Raw genomic sequence first — 15,689 nt, 5'->3', positions numbered from 1 at the left:
TCAGTAATAAAATATGTTACAATCCAAGAAGAAAAGGAAACATGTTTACATATTTTCTGTGTAAATAAGATTTTAGTTTTCATTAAAAAAATTCTAAGTGGTCTCTTTAGGATACTGAACTTGGTTTTCAGAAGGCACTGGTAGATCCTAGATATTGTTCACTTATTTGGGAGCTTATCTCATTTAATCTGTGCTCTCAGATGGAGGACTATGAATACTACCCAAAACTAGAATGTCTCTCAATATTTAAAATGCAAAAAATATAAAAATGCATTTATTTTGTATATCTATTGACTGTTACAGTGGCTAGCTATATTTATTGTTTGCTTTATTATTAGTACACTTTATTTTATTGAAATATCCAAAAACCTATAGCTATACACTCCTGAAATGTTCAACCAGAAGAGTCTAAAAATATTGTTTACTATTTTATTTTGTTAAACTTACTTGCTGCTTCAATACCAAGTTCTTTACTCCTTCCATTACAAACTGTGATCCAGTATTCATTACACGTGAAAAGAGACTGTAAAACAAAATGATATAACACACAATGAACAAATTTCTCTGTCAACAAAGAGGAAAGAATGCTCACTGCACCAACTTCCTTCTTTTTTATTTTTAAACAACTCGAGGACTTTGAGAGTCTTTGCTTTGGAGTTGTCATTTGTACCTAGATTTTTTAAAGACTAATATCCATTATAAACAAGATGATCTGCTGTGGTAAAATCGTGCCTCAAACAATAGCTAACTTGGTTTTACAAGCTTCAGTGAAATGTATACATCTATTCTGCAATTATTTGAAATCCAGAAGCTCTTTCTTGAGAAAGAAAATCCATTTAAGAAAGCTGTTCTGTTTATTCTTTCAGGTTCCAGTAAATTCATAATGGAAGCTGATTACTTACATACACATAAAATAGAACAATTTATTTTAGAATTATGGTGAAGGCACCTACAAGTTTAACACTAATATTTTGCTGCCAGTGAACACATTAGACTTAGCTGGTCATCCAAATAAAATTATGACAGCCTAAGGGTAAGCTGCTCTTCTACAAGGCAATACAGACACTTAAGCTAGGGACAGACATTTAAAAAGCCTGAGCTTGAATTGATTCAATCTTTGCACGTTAGTCTAACCTGGCTAGGTTGAACCAGTTTGCAGCTGGACAGACATCCCCTCTGGACTGAGGAAATTCAGTCATATGCCTGCAGTGGCTCAGGCCAAAAGCTGGGGGGCACTAGTGCAGCCCTCCCTTCCACAATACTGAGCTGAGGGGGTGTGGCCAGGCCCGGCAGGAAGCTCTGATTAGGGAGGGGTTCTCCCCCCCTCTTGATAACAGAGCATTTATCAGCTCCCTTATCACTATCAGCATTTACCACCACATCAGAAAACAAAGCCTCTCTCATTAGTTCAAGCTCTTCTTAAACAACTTTTTGCAAGGAAGGGAACATTCCAAGGAGGAACATTACCAGCTACCTGTTGATTAGCTCAAAAAAGTCCTAAGCAGACACTGTTCTGTCTGCCTTAAACAGACATGTCTCAGCATTAGCTAGCACACCTCATGCTGGCTACGTTCCAAGCTGTGGGACAGAGGAGGGAAGGATCCCTGCTTGAGCAGTGAGGGGTGTGGGGAGGCAGACACTTCTCTACCTGCAGTCTTCACCTCCTTCTCAGCCAGCCGGAGCTCTGACTAGGGAAAAGGGCAGAGCCAACCCTGCTCTCTGGAGCAGACAGCCCAGCCCAACCCAGCCCAGGGCTGAAAAGCATGATGGGATGCTGGGGGACTCTGATTTAACTTAAACCAGGAAGGGATCTGGGACAGACACTGCATAAACTGGTTTGACCCAAATCAGTTAAGTCTGATACTACATTCAACCTTGTTTATCTCAAACCAGTTTCAGCCGTTTTCAAATTGATTTATGTGCACTAAATGTCTGTTCTGTTACAGGTTTAAACCAGTTTCTGATCATTTAAACTGGTGTGTGTGTAATGTCTGTCCCTAGCCTTAGGCTGCTTGCAGCCATGAACTGCCCCCTCCCACAAAACAGTGTTTCACTTTAAATCCGGTGCTCTCCAATGCTGAGCTCAGTGTGTGCTTAGAAGAGGCAGTATGCTACTTCAACCTGGCTCTGTAGTATCTGTATAGATCATGTGCTTTAGTGGAGCTTTTTTTGGGTGCTTTTCTCTCATAGTTGATTGAATCAGCTTTAGATAAAAGTCCCAAAAAGCCCTGCTGAAGTGCCTGATCTATACAGTCGCTGCACAGCCGGGTCAAACTAACACTGTGCTTCTTCCAGTAAAGCACTTTTTTTTTCCATGTCTGCAAGCAGCCAAAGTTACAGCCACAGCTCTCTGTCTTTTCATTATGCAGCTTCTGCAATGATAATCAAGTGCAAAACACTGAACAGCTATATTTAAAAGTAACATCTTGCTATAATTTTATCCTGGTGGTTATAGCACCGCATTGGGAAATGGGGGTTTGTGTCTTCTCAGGCTGAGGGAGGCCTAGATAGGAGTGGATCCACGATGCTGAAAAGGGGGACGTGGTAACAGCAAAAAGATCACTGAGTTCAAGTCTGGTGGCTGAAACTGGAGCACTCAGTGATGAAAGCATGTGTGGCCACACAAATGCGAATCTCGCTCCCCCATGGGTCCATCCCTGGGCCCTCCCTGAGTTCATACCCTAAATAGCAGGCTATTCTGTAAAAGGTCGGCAGCACTGCCCCTGGCTATATTTGAGATTGAAGGCTGTGATGGGGGTTGGTGGTATAAGAGAGATACTTCTCTCCTAGGAGCTTTGGATCTTACGACAATAGGGCAGTTCCTGGGCAGGAATTGAGACCCATCCTGGACTTTATATTTCCTAATGATGCATAAATCATTCATTGGCTATACTGGGGTTCCAAATACCTCACCCTGTTTACCTGGATCGGCCATGGAGACAAAATGCCTAATTTTTAGGTGTCGCAAGGCCTATACAGAGGTAGCTATGAGACTGACTTGGAGCTAGCCCAAACTTCTTAATGACAGTGATGCATTTCACTCTGTGTCTGGCACAGCACCAGTCACACTTAGGGTTTTTCAAGTAAACTTAGAAACAATGAAATACGACAACTTTTGGTAAATTAATTAAAAAAAAACTTGCCCCAGTGGTTTAGCTGTAGTGTTTCCATAGCTTGTTGGAGCTGAAGCCATCTTGGTATAAGCCCTGTGGAAGAAGTTAAAACCAAATGCTTTATTTGTTTATACTATTACATTACTACATCTTAGCTCCCCATGAATATGTTATTGTGGAATGTTACCTTCTGGTTATTTTAAGAATGGAAATAAATCTGCCTCCAAGAGTCCGTCATCAGGTAACTGAGCAAACTACAAACATATTTCTTTATATAAACCTGAACTAAAACCTACTTCATCCCTTCCAAAATAGCCCAACATTTGCCAATCTTAAATTTAGAATTAAGGTGAACTATAGTTAGGAAACTGAAAGGTATCAGGACTAATGCATCTAAAAATTAAGGATGAGAATGAACCAAACCATTTTCTGCTTTTATGACATTTAAGAAAATTTTCATAGTGTAGGAAGTGTGGCTAATGGGACTCAAATAAGGATCAGAAACAAGGAGCTCTCAGCTTAAACGGGAGCCTGCTTCTGAAGCAGTGAGTTGCTTTGGTTTTTCCCTTTGTCTGGGGGGAAAAAAAGTTAAGTACATTGTTAACAGTGAAGTTTCACCAAATTCTGACACATTAGAGCTTGGCTTAAAAATATTCAGATGTAATTGAGAAATCAGTAATAGCAAAATGTATTGTCATAAACTATGGGTCAAGGGTCACAATTTGAAACACTGGAAATTATGCATATTTTCCTGATATTCTGGTTACATTCTATAAATCTTTCTATTCTATGCCAATTATGCATTACTTTGAGAGAAGTATTAACTTACTTCCATTGTTTTATGTAGTTCAAGGGAGCAAGATTACACCCTGCATCTGTCAATGCCTTTTTATACTGCTCCAAATCAATCTGAAATCACAAAAAAGAGTTACAGTGGGTTTCAGCTATTCTAAATCAACCAGTCCAAAGACACTTGGTATGTAGTTATTTTCTTCTTCTATGCATGTCAACTAAGGAATATAAATGTAAGCTAAATTAGTACAGAAAAGACAATTAAGAATTTAAATTGATTTCAGGAGTTGCAGAAATCATGAAAGAGAAGAACTTTTATTTCTGGGCTCCAATATGACACTTAGCTTGGCTTTTTAATAAAGTCTGTACAGAGGGTATAGCCATTTACTGGTGAATTCTATATAATTGCAAGATTTTAAAAAGTGTTATCAATGGACTAATTTTTTATTTTTAGTTGCTATGATTCATTACGTACTAATCAGCTAACTAGGCTTGGCATCATTTGTACTACAGCATTAAAATGTATTTAGCTTTTGTTTTTTCCAAGGGAGACGGCCTAACCTTTTCTTTTCCTTTCTTATTTTTGATGCAGATTTAGTTCTAATGAAATTCTAGATAAAACAGGCTTGCAGATAAGTGTCCTCTATTTAGTCAACAACAGGACAATGCTAGCAGTGGTAGTGCATATCTTCTGACATCAGATCTAGATGCATTGATTCTAAGGCAGCCACCTTTTGATTCTCTGATTTACTGTAACCAGGAATTCACATTAAGGATTTTGTTTTGTACATGTTCAACCCTACTGGATGCATTTTCAGTCTAAATAAAATGCTGCTTTTCAACATAAAGGACATATTGCCAGCATGTGGTTACACAACAGTTAAAATGTCTTTGCTTCAGAAGCACGAGTTTGAGCTGTAAGAGTAAGTGGACTAAACAGTACATGGGTACCTGGTTTGGAGGAATGGGGGGTGGAAGTAAGCCAGGGAAGAGTAAAAAATTGTCACTTATATCAGCCCCTTATGTGTCACTGACTGTAGAAACTGGTGTGCCTTAACTAACTAGAACTGATGGCTTCGGTCAGTGGTGTGAAACTGAGCCAGATCCTAAAATTTCCAAAGGTCAAACTTCCTGAAACCCCAAGAAATCCAAATACACTTGATTTCATTCCAACCATGAAACCATACATTTGTCTCCCTTCAAATCAGATCTCTCTGGTACAAATGATACTTTCTTCCTCCAGTGTAATGTCTCGTGTCTTACTGTATGCCCTGAAAGATGGCATGAGAAATTATCACAAACTACGTATGGACTAGAGGTATAATTTAGAACACGGGTGCTCAACCGTTTTACCCTGTGGGCCGGATGGGTGGTTTGACCATGAGCCAGATCTGGCTGTCAGGCCTGATATATATGATAGCAAATTTGGTAGCAAATGAAGTAAAAAAAATTTGGGGGGGGGGGGGAGTTTTAACTCCCTTGGGGAGTTAAAACCTAAATTCTTAGGTTATTATAAATCTGAAAAAGAAAAGACAATGATGTACTTATTATACAAGTGGAGTACACTATATGTGTCATTTGCATATTTGTTGAGTGAAGGAACTACTTTAAATCATACTGATATCCTCCTGCAGTCCTAAAAAACTTAAAGTATCTATTATGAAAGCTAATTTTAGTTTACTAATATTCTGAAGAAGTCTTCGCTGTTATTGCAGATATTATCTTTTTATTAAATCAAGTGCCAAATAGGACAGCGGAGATTCCATTACTGAGGCAGAAAACATCTCAAATAGCAGGAGCTTATTGTTAGGAACAAGAAGCGATCTCTTCATCCTTACTTCAAATTACTTACTGAAAACACTAGAGATGAAGATTACCAAACACAAAAAGTAACCATTTAAGTGAAAAGTGAAAATAACCAAAGGGTAATACAGAAGTATTATTTTTACTGAATTAATTCTTGTAAAATCTTATTTTATAGTAACTATTAACAAAAGAAAAAAACCCACCATTGTCAAATTCATCTCAATAACTTATTTTGTTCAGATCTATTCTACTTTTCTGTGTGTGAATTTATCAGCTCTATCTCACCATCTTAGTCTTTAGAACCAACCAATATATTGTAACAGATTCTAACACTTGGATTTTTCCCCTCATGTATATTCTGTTCCCATATGAAAACAAAGCTGGATTTAGACATATATATGAGATACTGTAACAGCAAAACATGAAGACAAACTTGCTAAAAATGTATACTGCCATTGAGAGGAGACAAAGTTCTCTCAAGTACATATTTACAGTGAAAAGTAAAACTCAAAATTCCAAAGCAAGATAATAGAAAACATCACAAAACTTTTCACATGAAAAAATCCTCTTGCCACCGATGTATTTTCTAAAAGGGTGGCTTGTTTACTGAGATCTACAGAAACCCAAATTTCCAAAATTATTTTAAAATATTTTGATTTAAATTAGGTGAGATACTCTTCTTCATCCTCTCCTTTATACCACACAGAGAGGCAGAACTTCATGGAGAATGTACAAGTCCTGTATCTGGTTACAGGAAAGATTTCCTGGGAGAGGTAGTGAAGACAAATCTAGAGAAGTCCAGGCCAGGGGGTGGCAACATTGTTGGGCAGAGTGCCAAAAATACCTGCAACCACTACTTAAATGTTGGTATGCCAGGGGCGGATGGTAGGGGAACCAATCCTTATTGTAGCAGTGTAGTTCAGGCCCCTTCACTGCCATCTACCTGGAGATGCTCTGAGGACCCCAGTATAGCTGCTTGCAGCTTCCTGGCTACCTACCACAGCAGGCCCCTGCCACGGATCCTGGGCTGCTCAAAGCAGGCAGCACAGAGGCTGAAAAGACGCTGCACTGGGGTCTGTGGAGCACTAGCCTGGCTTGCTGCTGGCAGTGAGTGCATGTGCACCTCTGGGTGGATGGCAGGGGAGCTGTGAGTGGCCGAATCCTTGTTGTGGCAGCTTCTTCCCACCATCCGCCCTGAGGTGCACATGCCAACCAAAATGCCTTTGAGTGTCACGCTCTGGCGTGGGGGGTTGCTGACCCCTGGTTCAGGCCTTTCTCTTCATTATATCTACAAAGGTTTCTGGTATAGAAGGTAATGACGTCGGCAGCATTGCCCAGATTTCAGGTAGCACAGTAGCCTACAGAGCAATTCAGAAGGGCTGATGTAATTCAAAGTGGTTTCCAAGTCTGTCTACGTTATTTTGGGGTCCTCTCCAGCCCCAGATGGAGCTCAGGATTAGAGAGGCACAAAGATAGCTTTAAGTTACCATATTCCTATCCTTCCTTTCCTGGGCCATTACTTTTGTGCTGAGCATCTTAGGCACAGCCAAAGACAGGGTGGGCAAAACACGGCTCGTGGGCCATGTCCAGCCCACCAGGCCATTATATCTGGCCAGCGTGGTCCCTAAAAATTGAGAAAATTAAGACTTATTTGCTCCTGCTTGCCTGTCAAATATGACAGGGGCCAGGGACAGTAGGACGCATGGGAAGCTGGAAGGACTCAGCAGCCAGGCCTGCCTGGCCCTGCCCCCGCCGCCCTGGGAAGCCTCTGCCTAGCAGAGTTTTTTGGCTTGAGACCCTTGGGCTGTTCCAGCCTCCCTGCACTGAAGGGAATTCAAGTAAGAGCTGGGGGAGGGGGGAAGGAGTACAGGAGGGCTGTGGGGATTGCCCCCATTCTTGGGGCTGGGCGGGGCCAGGCCAGCTCCTGCTGAGCCCTGCGGTCTGTCCACGCAGCCATGAGCCATGTGGTGAAGAAGCACCTGGCAGCAGGAAGGGAAATGGTGAAAGCGACCACAAGCAGGGGAGGGGCGGGGGAGTAGTAGTGAGCAGGTGCTCAGAGTGCAATGACAACTGAGTGGGAGCACTGGGCCTGCGCTGGTGTCCCAGGGCCAGCACCAGCAGGACCCAGAGTGGGGTGGCAGGAGTGTGGGCTTGGGCTGGCAGGGGTCTATGGAGCTGGGCTGGCTCCCCTCTCTCCCTGCTGGCACAGCGTGGCCTGGCTTCATAGATCCCTGCCAGCCCAGGCCCTGTGGTCCTGCTGCCCCACTTTGGGCCCTGCTGATGTTGGCCCCAGGACACCGGCAAGGGTCCCACACTCACACCCAGCTGTGGCTGTGCTCCATGCACCTGCTCACTTCTCCTCCCTCTCCCCCCGCTCCCTGCTGCTGCTTTTAGCACTTCTACTGGTCACTCCTGCACCATGTGGCTCCTGGCTGCATGGGAGCACAGGGCCCAAGCCAGTACCCCAGGCCTAGGAGTGGGAGGGTATGTGTGTGTGCACATCCATTCAATGAGAGAGGGATGGAGTGTGCATGTGTGTGTTTGCAGGGCAAGTTCCACATGCACACTCCAGCATACACATGCACCCACACTCCCCCTGCACTGCCATTTACACAGACCCCCACATCCCCTCACATACTCCAGCCACCCTCCCGACAGCCCTCCACAAATGCCATATCTACCCACACTCGACATATCCACATACACAACCACATGTTCCCTCACCCCACACCCACCAGACCTATCCACCCCAAACCCTCCCCACACCCACATGTACCCCACCCTGCAATATACAAGAGTAAGACTTCATTTTAAGCTATCATGTAATCACCTCTATATACAACTACACAAACTCATGTAAATCAGGACAAAAATATTTTTTAAATCAAATTAATGTATGTTGTAGATCTTCAATTTTTAGAATAAAATTTTGTATTTTTCTGGTTCTGAGACAGCAAAACCCCTTGCTGAAAGGAATACTTCCAGAGGCAAGGGGAGGGGCTTCTGGTGGCAAAGGCCAGGGGTAAGAAGACAGATTTCCGGTCATAAGATGGCAACCAGGGGGTGAGGCACCTGTCGGGGCAGGGCTACCCATGTTGCCCCAAAATTCAGTAAATGGCCCTCCACCCAAAATAACTGTCCATCCCTGGCCTAGTAGCACAGAAACTCTGCTAAAATACCAGGGATTTTGAAAGATGCTTAATGCCACCTATCTCGACTTCTTTTGAAAAAAAGTCAACAACTATATTATTCATGTTTAGAAGTCGCAATTAAAAGCATACAAGTATAAACTGCAAATAGTTCTGGATACATTTTCAAACTGTAGCTTTATCAGAGAAGCTCCCATATTAAATTACTGAAGAGGAGCTATGTTATTTATTTGGTACATTAAACATTTAAGGGGTAGTATACAGATTACTGTTGTACAACACAGAGTATGCAACATAGTAATGGCTTATGTTACTGTTAAAATATTAAGCAATTAAAAAAATGTATTTAGGAAAATATTTTCTCTTTAAATCCTTACAATTTTTCTGACAATATGAAATACAAAAATGTAGCAGTTTGTAATATAACAATGCTCACAGGCCAAATGTGGCCTGTGAAGCCTTGGAATTCAGCCCACAGGGCTCTTCAGGGGTTGGAAAATTTGGCAGTGGGGGAGCAGTGGTTGTGTTGACAACCTTCCCCACTACCAAAATCCCAAGCCTCGTGGGGCAGGTCAGAGCTGGGCCACAATCCTACCCCCACACAACCAGATCGGGGCTGAGCCACACCCCTTTCCCTCTGCATGGTTGGGTTGGGGCCAGGCTGCACCCCGTTTTGCCACAAGGCCAGGCCACATCCCTCCCCTTGGCAGCTGGTTCAGGGCTGGCCCATACCTCCTTCTTCCCTCTACCCCACACAGGGCTGAGCCATGCTCCTTTCCCTCTGCCCAGCCAGACTGGAGCTGGGCCACACTCCTTCCCACTGTGTGGGTGGATCAGGGTTGGGCCAGGTCCCCTTCCCCTGAGCAGCTGGATTAGGGTTGGCGGAGCTGCCCCAGCCTCCCCGGGCCGGCAGGGCCCGGCAGGGGCCTCCCCCGGGCTCCTGGTGCCTCCTGGGTCGGGGGGGGGGCATCTGGGGAACCCCTGCAGCCAACTGCTGAGCCGGGGAGGTGCGGGGGGACCCTTGTGAGCTCTCCAGAAGTACTTCTGGTCCACTTCTGGGTTCCCCGCCGAGCACGTGAAGGGCCCGCACTGCTGTGGGATGCTCCATATGCCCCAGCATTGCAGTGATCATGAGCTGCACCTGGTGTCTCAAGGTATGTAGAAAAATCTTTTAAAGCTGTGTCTATGTCTGAATCGCTGATTCTCTGAATCAACATCGACTCTTCAGATTCGGATTCATCTGAATTGAATCAGGGACAGTGACCCAAATCAATTAATTGAATCGCTGTCCCTGATTTGGGCTGAATCCGAATCGAATAGGGCCCGCTTCACACACCTCTAATGTTCATGTCCATTGTCCTCAGACAAATCTTAAGTTTCCCAGATAAAAGAGAGCAACTGTTTATCCCAGAATATTAGAAGGGTGATGTACGTATATACCAATACCCAAATATTTTTGTTCCAGGACAAACATAGGCACACAACTTGCCCTGTGACAAATGTTCCTAGGCTAGGACAAGAGTGCTTAAATAATCTCAAAAAAATCTCACTGCCTGCATATCTGACTGCATGCTGGAATCTTTAATTCTTAAAATGTATGTCTTGTTTAAAACAGAAGTAACAGTGACTATCAGCATATTTCCCAGGCCATTTGTCTAGAGGAGCATATAAATGTTACTTAATGATCTAAAAAGGTTTATTTGGAAAAGGAGAGGCTTCTAAAATACACTTCTTAGGGTATCTGATAGGGGTACAAGTTGTATTTTTCAGTCCACTAATTCAGAGTTCTTGACTGAGCTAAAGTACTCATATTAACCACTCCTATTTCAAAAACCATGAGCTCACCCGTGGTAGAATTTAGTAGAGCTAAAAGCAGCCTTAAAAAGTAATTAGAAGTTTTTTCTATTTTAGATTAAACCATAGAGTCAGCACCCCACAGTTCCGCTCCATGTAATAAAATGAACTTTAACATAGAGACTCACAGACCTTTAGTGCTCATCTTTCTATAAAAGTATAAAATTTCACCTATAAAACCAGAACAAATTGTGAGCAGATTCAATTTTATAAGACTTCAGTGAGCTTTTGTTTAAAAAAAAGGAAAACTATCTGGCACTGGCATTCATTCAATCCTTTATGGAATACTGACTTAGAATAAAACTTTGCCAACAATTATGCTTTATAGAAGTATAAAAGACATACCTCTGAGGGTGCCTGAGTCGAACTTATGTAATAAATAAGAAACAACCGCATCTTGTCTTCTGGAGTTCCCGCTATAGAAAGGAAAAATGGGTTTGTATCTCAAATAAGTGTACAGATTATACAACTTTGTGGTTCACTATATTGTGTTATATATACTGTACATTGAACATTTAGAGCAGCGGTGCCCAAAATCAGTGGTGGCTACAATCCCCAAAGTGATAAATAACCAAAAATACACCTAATTAAAAAGAAAAAGAAAACCTTGCTAGTTACAGTAATTGGTTTGGTCCGTACCAGTACTTCTAGGAGTAAAAGATAAGCATCAATCAACCATAGTAGCATTATGACTTATTCTAATTAGCAGCATGCACGCATATAAGTAGATTTGCATCCTACATCAAACAGAATGCTATGGTAAAGAAACAGTATGAGAGTAAAAGAACTACAGTATGTTATAAAAATACCTTTACTTTTTAAGATATCCAATTTGGCTACATTGACCTAAATTTGACTGAAATGTAATAGTTACCCTCATAAGCTGAAAAGATTTATGTCAGGCTTGGGTGAGAAAAAAATTTCTTACATCTCCCAGATAAGGTTCTCTGGATAAATGTTACATCTCCCACACACCTATATATAGCTTTTCACATCCTGCTGACCCAACTGTTACACCATCCGGATTCCACCTACTATTCCATAAACCCTTCTATCCCACTGGTTACTCTGTTCATGTCCTCTCTTGTCTATGAACAAAGTTGTAAGTACTCTATAACTAAAAGGAAGTCTTTGTAGACATAGGAATGTATGAGATAAATATATTTTAAGAGAGATACTTGGAGATGGAACTGAAATCAAAGAGGAGTGATTAAAAAAATAAGGATGGCAATAGAATACTATGAAAAGTGTGAAATACTCAATATAAAGAAGTGTGTTACAAGCTGGTAAAGGTCTTTCCTGACATTAAAGTAGATGTTTTAAAGCTGGGAAGCATGGGAGAAAGATTCGAGTTACAATGCCAATGATGGATTATTTATTCTAAAAGTAAGTTCCACAAAGAATGGAAACTATCTGAAATAAAGCAATTACTTATTTGAGTCATCTGATATAAAATCAGAGAAAATTAGGGTTGGAAGGGACCTCAGGAGGTCATCTAATCCAACGTCCTGCTCAAAACAGGACCATCTACAACTATATCATCCCAGCCAAGGTTTTGTCTAGCTGGGTCTTAAAAACCTCCAAGGGTGGAAATTCTAACACCTCTCTGGGTAACTTGTTCCAGTTCTTTACTATCCTCGTGAACAAGTTCTTTCTAATATCTAACCCAAACTTCCCTTGGTAGAACTTGAGACCACTGCTCCTTGTTTTGTCATCTGCCAGCACTGAGAACAGTCTAACTCCATCCTCTTTGGAACCACCCCACAGGTAGTTGAACGCCACTATTAAATCTAGGGGTGCACCAAAAGAGATCTTGCGGGCTGATACCAATAGTCAATTTTTAAGGAGGCATACTGGCCGATACTAAACCCATTTCTGATACAGCTGTGTGTAGCTGGTAAGTCTGTTGTGGTGGGAAGGGGCGTGGGGGGGGGGGGCAGATCAACGCCCCTGGTGGTAAGGGAGTGAATGGAGCTGAGGCAGTTGCTGCCCAGCCAGGATGGGGTGGGGTGTGGGACCGAGCTGCGGCTCCTGCTGCTGCATGCACCCCGGGAGGGCACATGGGTGGTGGTCGGGAGTGGGGAGTCCTGGATCTGTGCAGGGTGGGCTGGTTACAGCTGCAGGCTGCGGAAGGCTCTTCCTGGCAGGGGGACTGGGCCATGTTGTGCTCCAGGCGGGCAGCGGCAGCACTGGGAGGTGGGCTATAGGGGAGTATGGCAAAATTTAGGGTGGCAGCAGCCACCCCCCCATAGCCCCTCCCTGCCCTCCCAGCACTGCCACCTGCCCCAAGCACAGTGCACCCCAGCCCCCCCTCCAGGAAGAACTCCTCTCGATCACTGGCATAATTCCTACCAATAGAGCCCAATATGCCATTAGCCTTCTTTGCAACAAGTTCACTCTGTTGACTCATATTCAGTTTATTGTCCAGCATAACCCCCAGGTCCTTTTCTGTAGAGCTGCTGCTTAGCCAATCAGTCCCTAGCCTGTACCAGAGCATGGGGTTGTTCTGGCCTTAGTGCAGAACTCTGTACTTGTTCTTAGTGAACCACATGAGATTTCTTTTGGTTCTTCCCTCAAATTTGTCTCTCTGAATCCTAACCCTACTCTCCAGCATATCTACTACTCCCCCACAGCTTGGTGTCATCTGCAAAATTAAGGGTGAACTCATTCCATCTTCTAGGTTGTTGATAAAGATATTGAACCATACTAACCCCAGAACTGACTTGGGGCACTGCACTTAACATTGGCCATGAACTAGACAGTGAGCCATTGATTACTCATTGTTTTAAGCTCTTAACACATATATAACAAGATAGCCTCTACCCCCAAAAGTTATAATCTAAAGGTAGTATCAGAGAAAACAGTTGAATACAGATGGACAGACATGGAAGCATAAGGACAAAATGCAGATCTTAGCTGCTTTATCTCAGAAAAGGTGACTATAAAAAATACCCAATCCACTGACAAAATTACACCTACCTCTTTGGATAGTAAACTTAATTGTCTCTGCATGCAACATCTCAACAATAACAATGGTGTATTACAATCAACTGAATACAACTTGGGCTCTATTTAGTCTCAAGACCATTCTTATCAATCAAAAAAGGGCCATACACTATTCTCTTAATTGATGAAAAACATTCCTTTAAACTAACAGGAAATATCACTACACATTAATGTGGAAATCTAACTGCTATCAAACTGATGCTGTACCGCAGTCTTATATTTAGTAATTATAGTATGATGCAAGACTGTGGACACTATACAGTTCTGACTGGTTTCTAAATGCGGGGAAAAACAATTAGCCCAATGCTTATACAACTTAATTAAGAACTGAAAAAACATTAACGTTTAAAAGTAGTCTCCAAATTTCTATTTCAGTATTGCACAAAACCCACCAAGCTTGTTTTTTACATGTAAGATAGTATTATCCAGCTTTTCTGAACTAAGGATATAATAAGTATGTAACATTTTATGTATTTACTTTTATTATGGAATATAGCAACCATGACCTCTGTGGGGGTTGATTGAATCTAATAGCTGCTGTTGCTCATGAGTGAATTAATGTTGAGCTAGACAGCAGTTACCAATTCATTCCTTGGTAAGTGCCGTCATGATTATTTATGATTATCTTTATCTTAACAGGGGAAATACAAAAAAGGGCATTATAAAATTAGCTTTAAAAAGTCAGAGTAATTACAGTGATCTAGAGCGTCAGAAACTAGTAATAAATGTTAGCCTTAGAAAATTGAAAATAATTTTCAAGTTGAACCTGTATTAACTGTCAAATTGGTTTCAACATGCTATATATTAAGAGTGTTTAAGCATAACTGACCCCATTTGGTTCCTAACTATTCAAACTATAAATTATTGACGTCAGTACTTTGCCAATCATTACATTCATTCTCTAAAATCAGTTGGAGTCTGACAGATTAAGTGCATCTGTTTCTTTATGAAGAATAATTGACTGTGTCCGGAAAAAAATAATTCCAGCACCTCCTGTGAAGGTACCACACAGTAGAATAAAAAGGTTCTTTGTATGTTGTCTTGCCAAAATGTAACAAAAATTGAAAGAACTTTGTGATTCTACTACCTTTAAGTGGATGTTAGAATACCTATTATAGCTTTGCTCGCATTACAGATGTAATTTCCTCTAAATTCATTATGTGGTAAACTAGAACTTCTGGTGCAATATATCATAAAACACTCAATTAAATTTTCTGAAGGACATTAACCATTCCTTTATATCTTTGACTGTGTTGAGAAAAAAGAAATGGTGAATTTTCAGAGACAACTTAATTTGGTGGCCCCAAAAGAGAACTGTCATTCTGCAAAACAGGCAGGCAGTGGGAGTACTGATGAACCACTGCAACAAAGAAAGGACAGCAGCTCCTCTAATTTAGTAACAACCCTAATCAGAGAGGGAATTTTTTTACGGACTAGGATCGCAGCTATTGCCATCAGTCACTAAAGATGCTAAAAGAATAGATTAATTACAACATATATACATTATTTATTGGAGTTAGGTTTGTGCTCAATAGGAACCTGTTAGTTTTACACAGGCTAACAAGCCCTAATTTAGAATCATAGAAAAGTAAGGCTGGACGGGACCTCTGGAGGTCACCTAATCCAATACCTTGCTTGAGGGTCATCCTCATCCAAATCTTTGTCTAACCTTTTACTAAAACTACACAGGTAAACCTGTTGTACTCTAATCTGCCATAGCTATAGCAGGGGGACAATGATGGCCAGGAAGATGACCACACCCTTGCCTGCAGAGGAAGGCAAATCCCCATGCAGTCTGTACTAATCTGACCATAGGGCAAAACTTCTCCCTGACCCCATATGTGGGAATCAGTCTGACACTGAGTAGAGGGGCAAGACCCTCTAGAGCAGGCAATTATTTCGGCCCACACAGGCAGTGCTGGGGAGCTGCAGAGGGCTGGTCACAACTCCCTGCCCTCACAGCAGTCTG

The 15,689-nt window shown here is 42.0% G+C and overlaps 1 protein-coding gene across 2 annotated transcripts in view; it reads right to left on the bottom strand.

Moving 5' to 3' along the window:
• The window catches only part of SCFD1 (sec1 family domain containing 1), a 112,773-nt gene that overhangs the window by 29,680 nt on the left and 67,404 nt on the right, over window positions 1-15,689 (bottom strand). For both annotated transcript variants that reach the window (XM_019551915.1, XM_019551916.1), the window contains exons 16-19: window positions 11,060-11,130; window positions 3,943-4,022; window positions 3,144-3,206; window positions 448-523 (exon numbers count right to left, since the gene is read on the bottom strand). In XM_019551915.1, coding sequence (XP_019407460.1) covers window positions 448-523; window positions 3,144-3,206; window positions 3,943-4,022; window positions 11,060-11,130 — 290 coding nt within the window. The remainder of the gene's footprint in view (window positions 1-447; window positions 524-3,143; window positions 3,207-3,942; window positions 4,023-11,059; window positions 11,131-15,689) is intronic.

The sequence above is a fragment of the Crocodylus porosus genome, unplaced genomic scaffold, assembly GCF_001723895.1.
Source record: "Crocodylus porosus isolate Cpor-Errol unplaced genomic scaffold, CroPor_comp1, whole genome shotgun sequence".
Lineage (NCBI taxonomy): Eukaryota > Metazoa > Chordata > Crocodylia > Crocodylidae > Crocodylus > Crocodylus porosus.
Note: the sequence above shows the minus strand (reverse complement) of the source record. Positions and strands in the feature narration are given on the sequence as shown.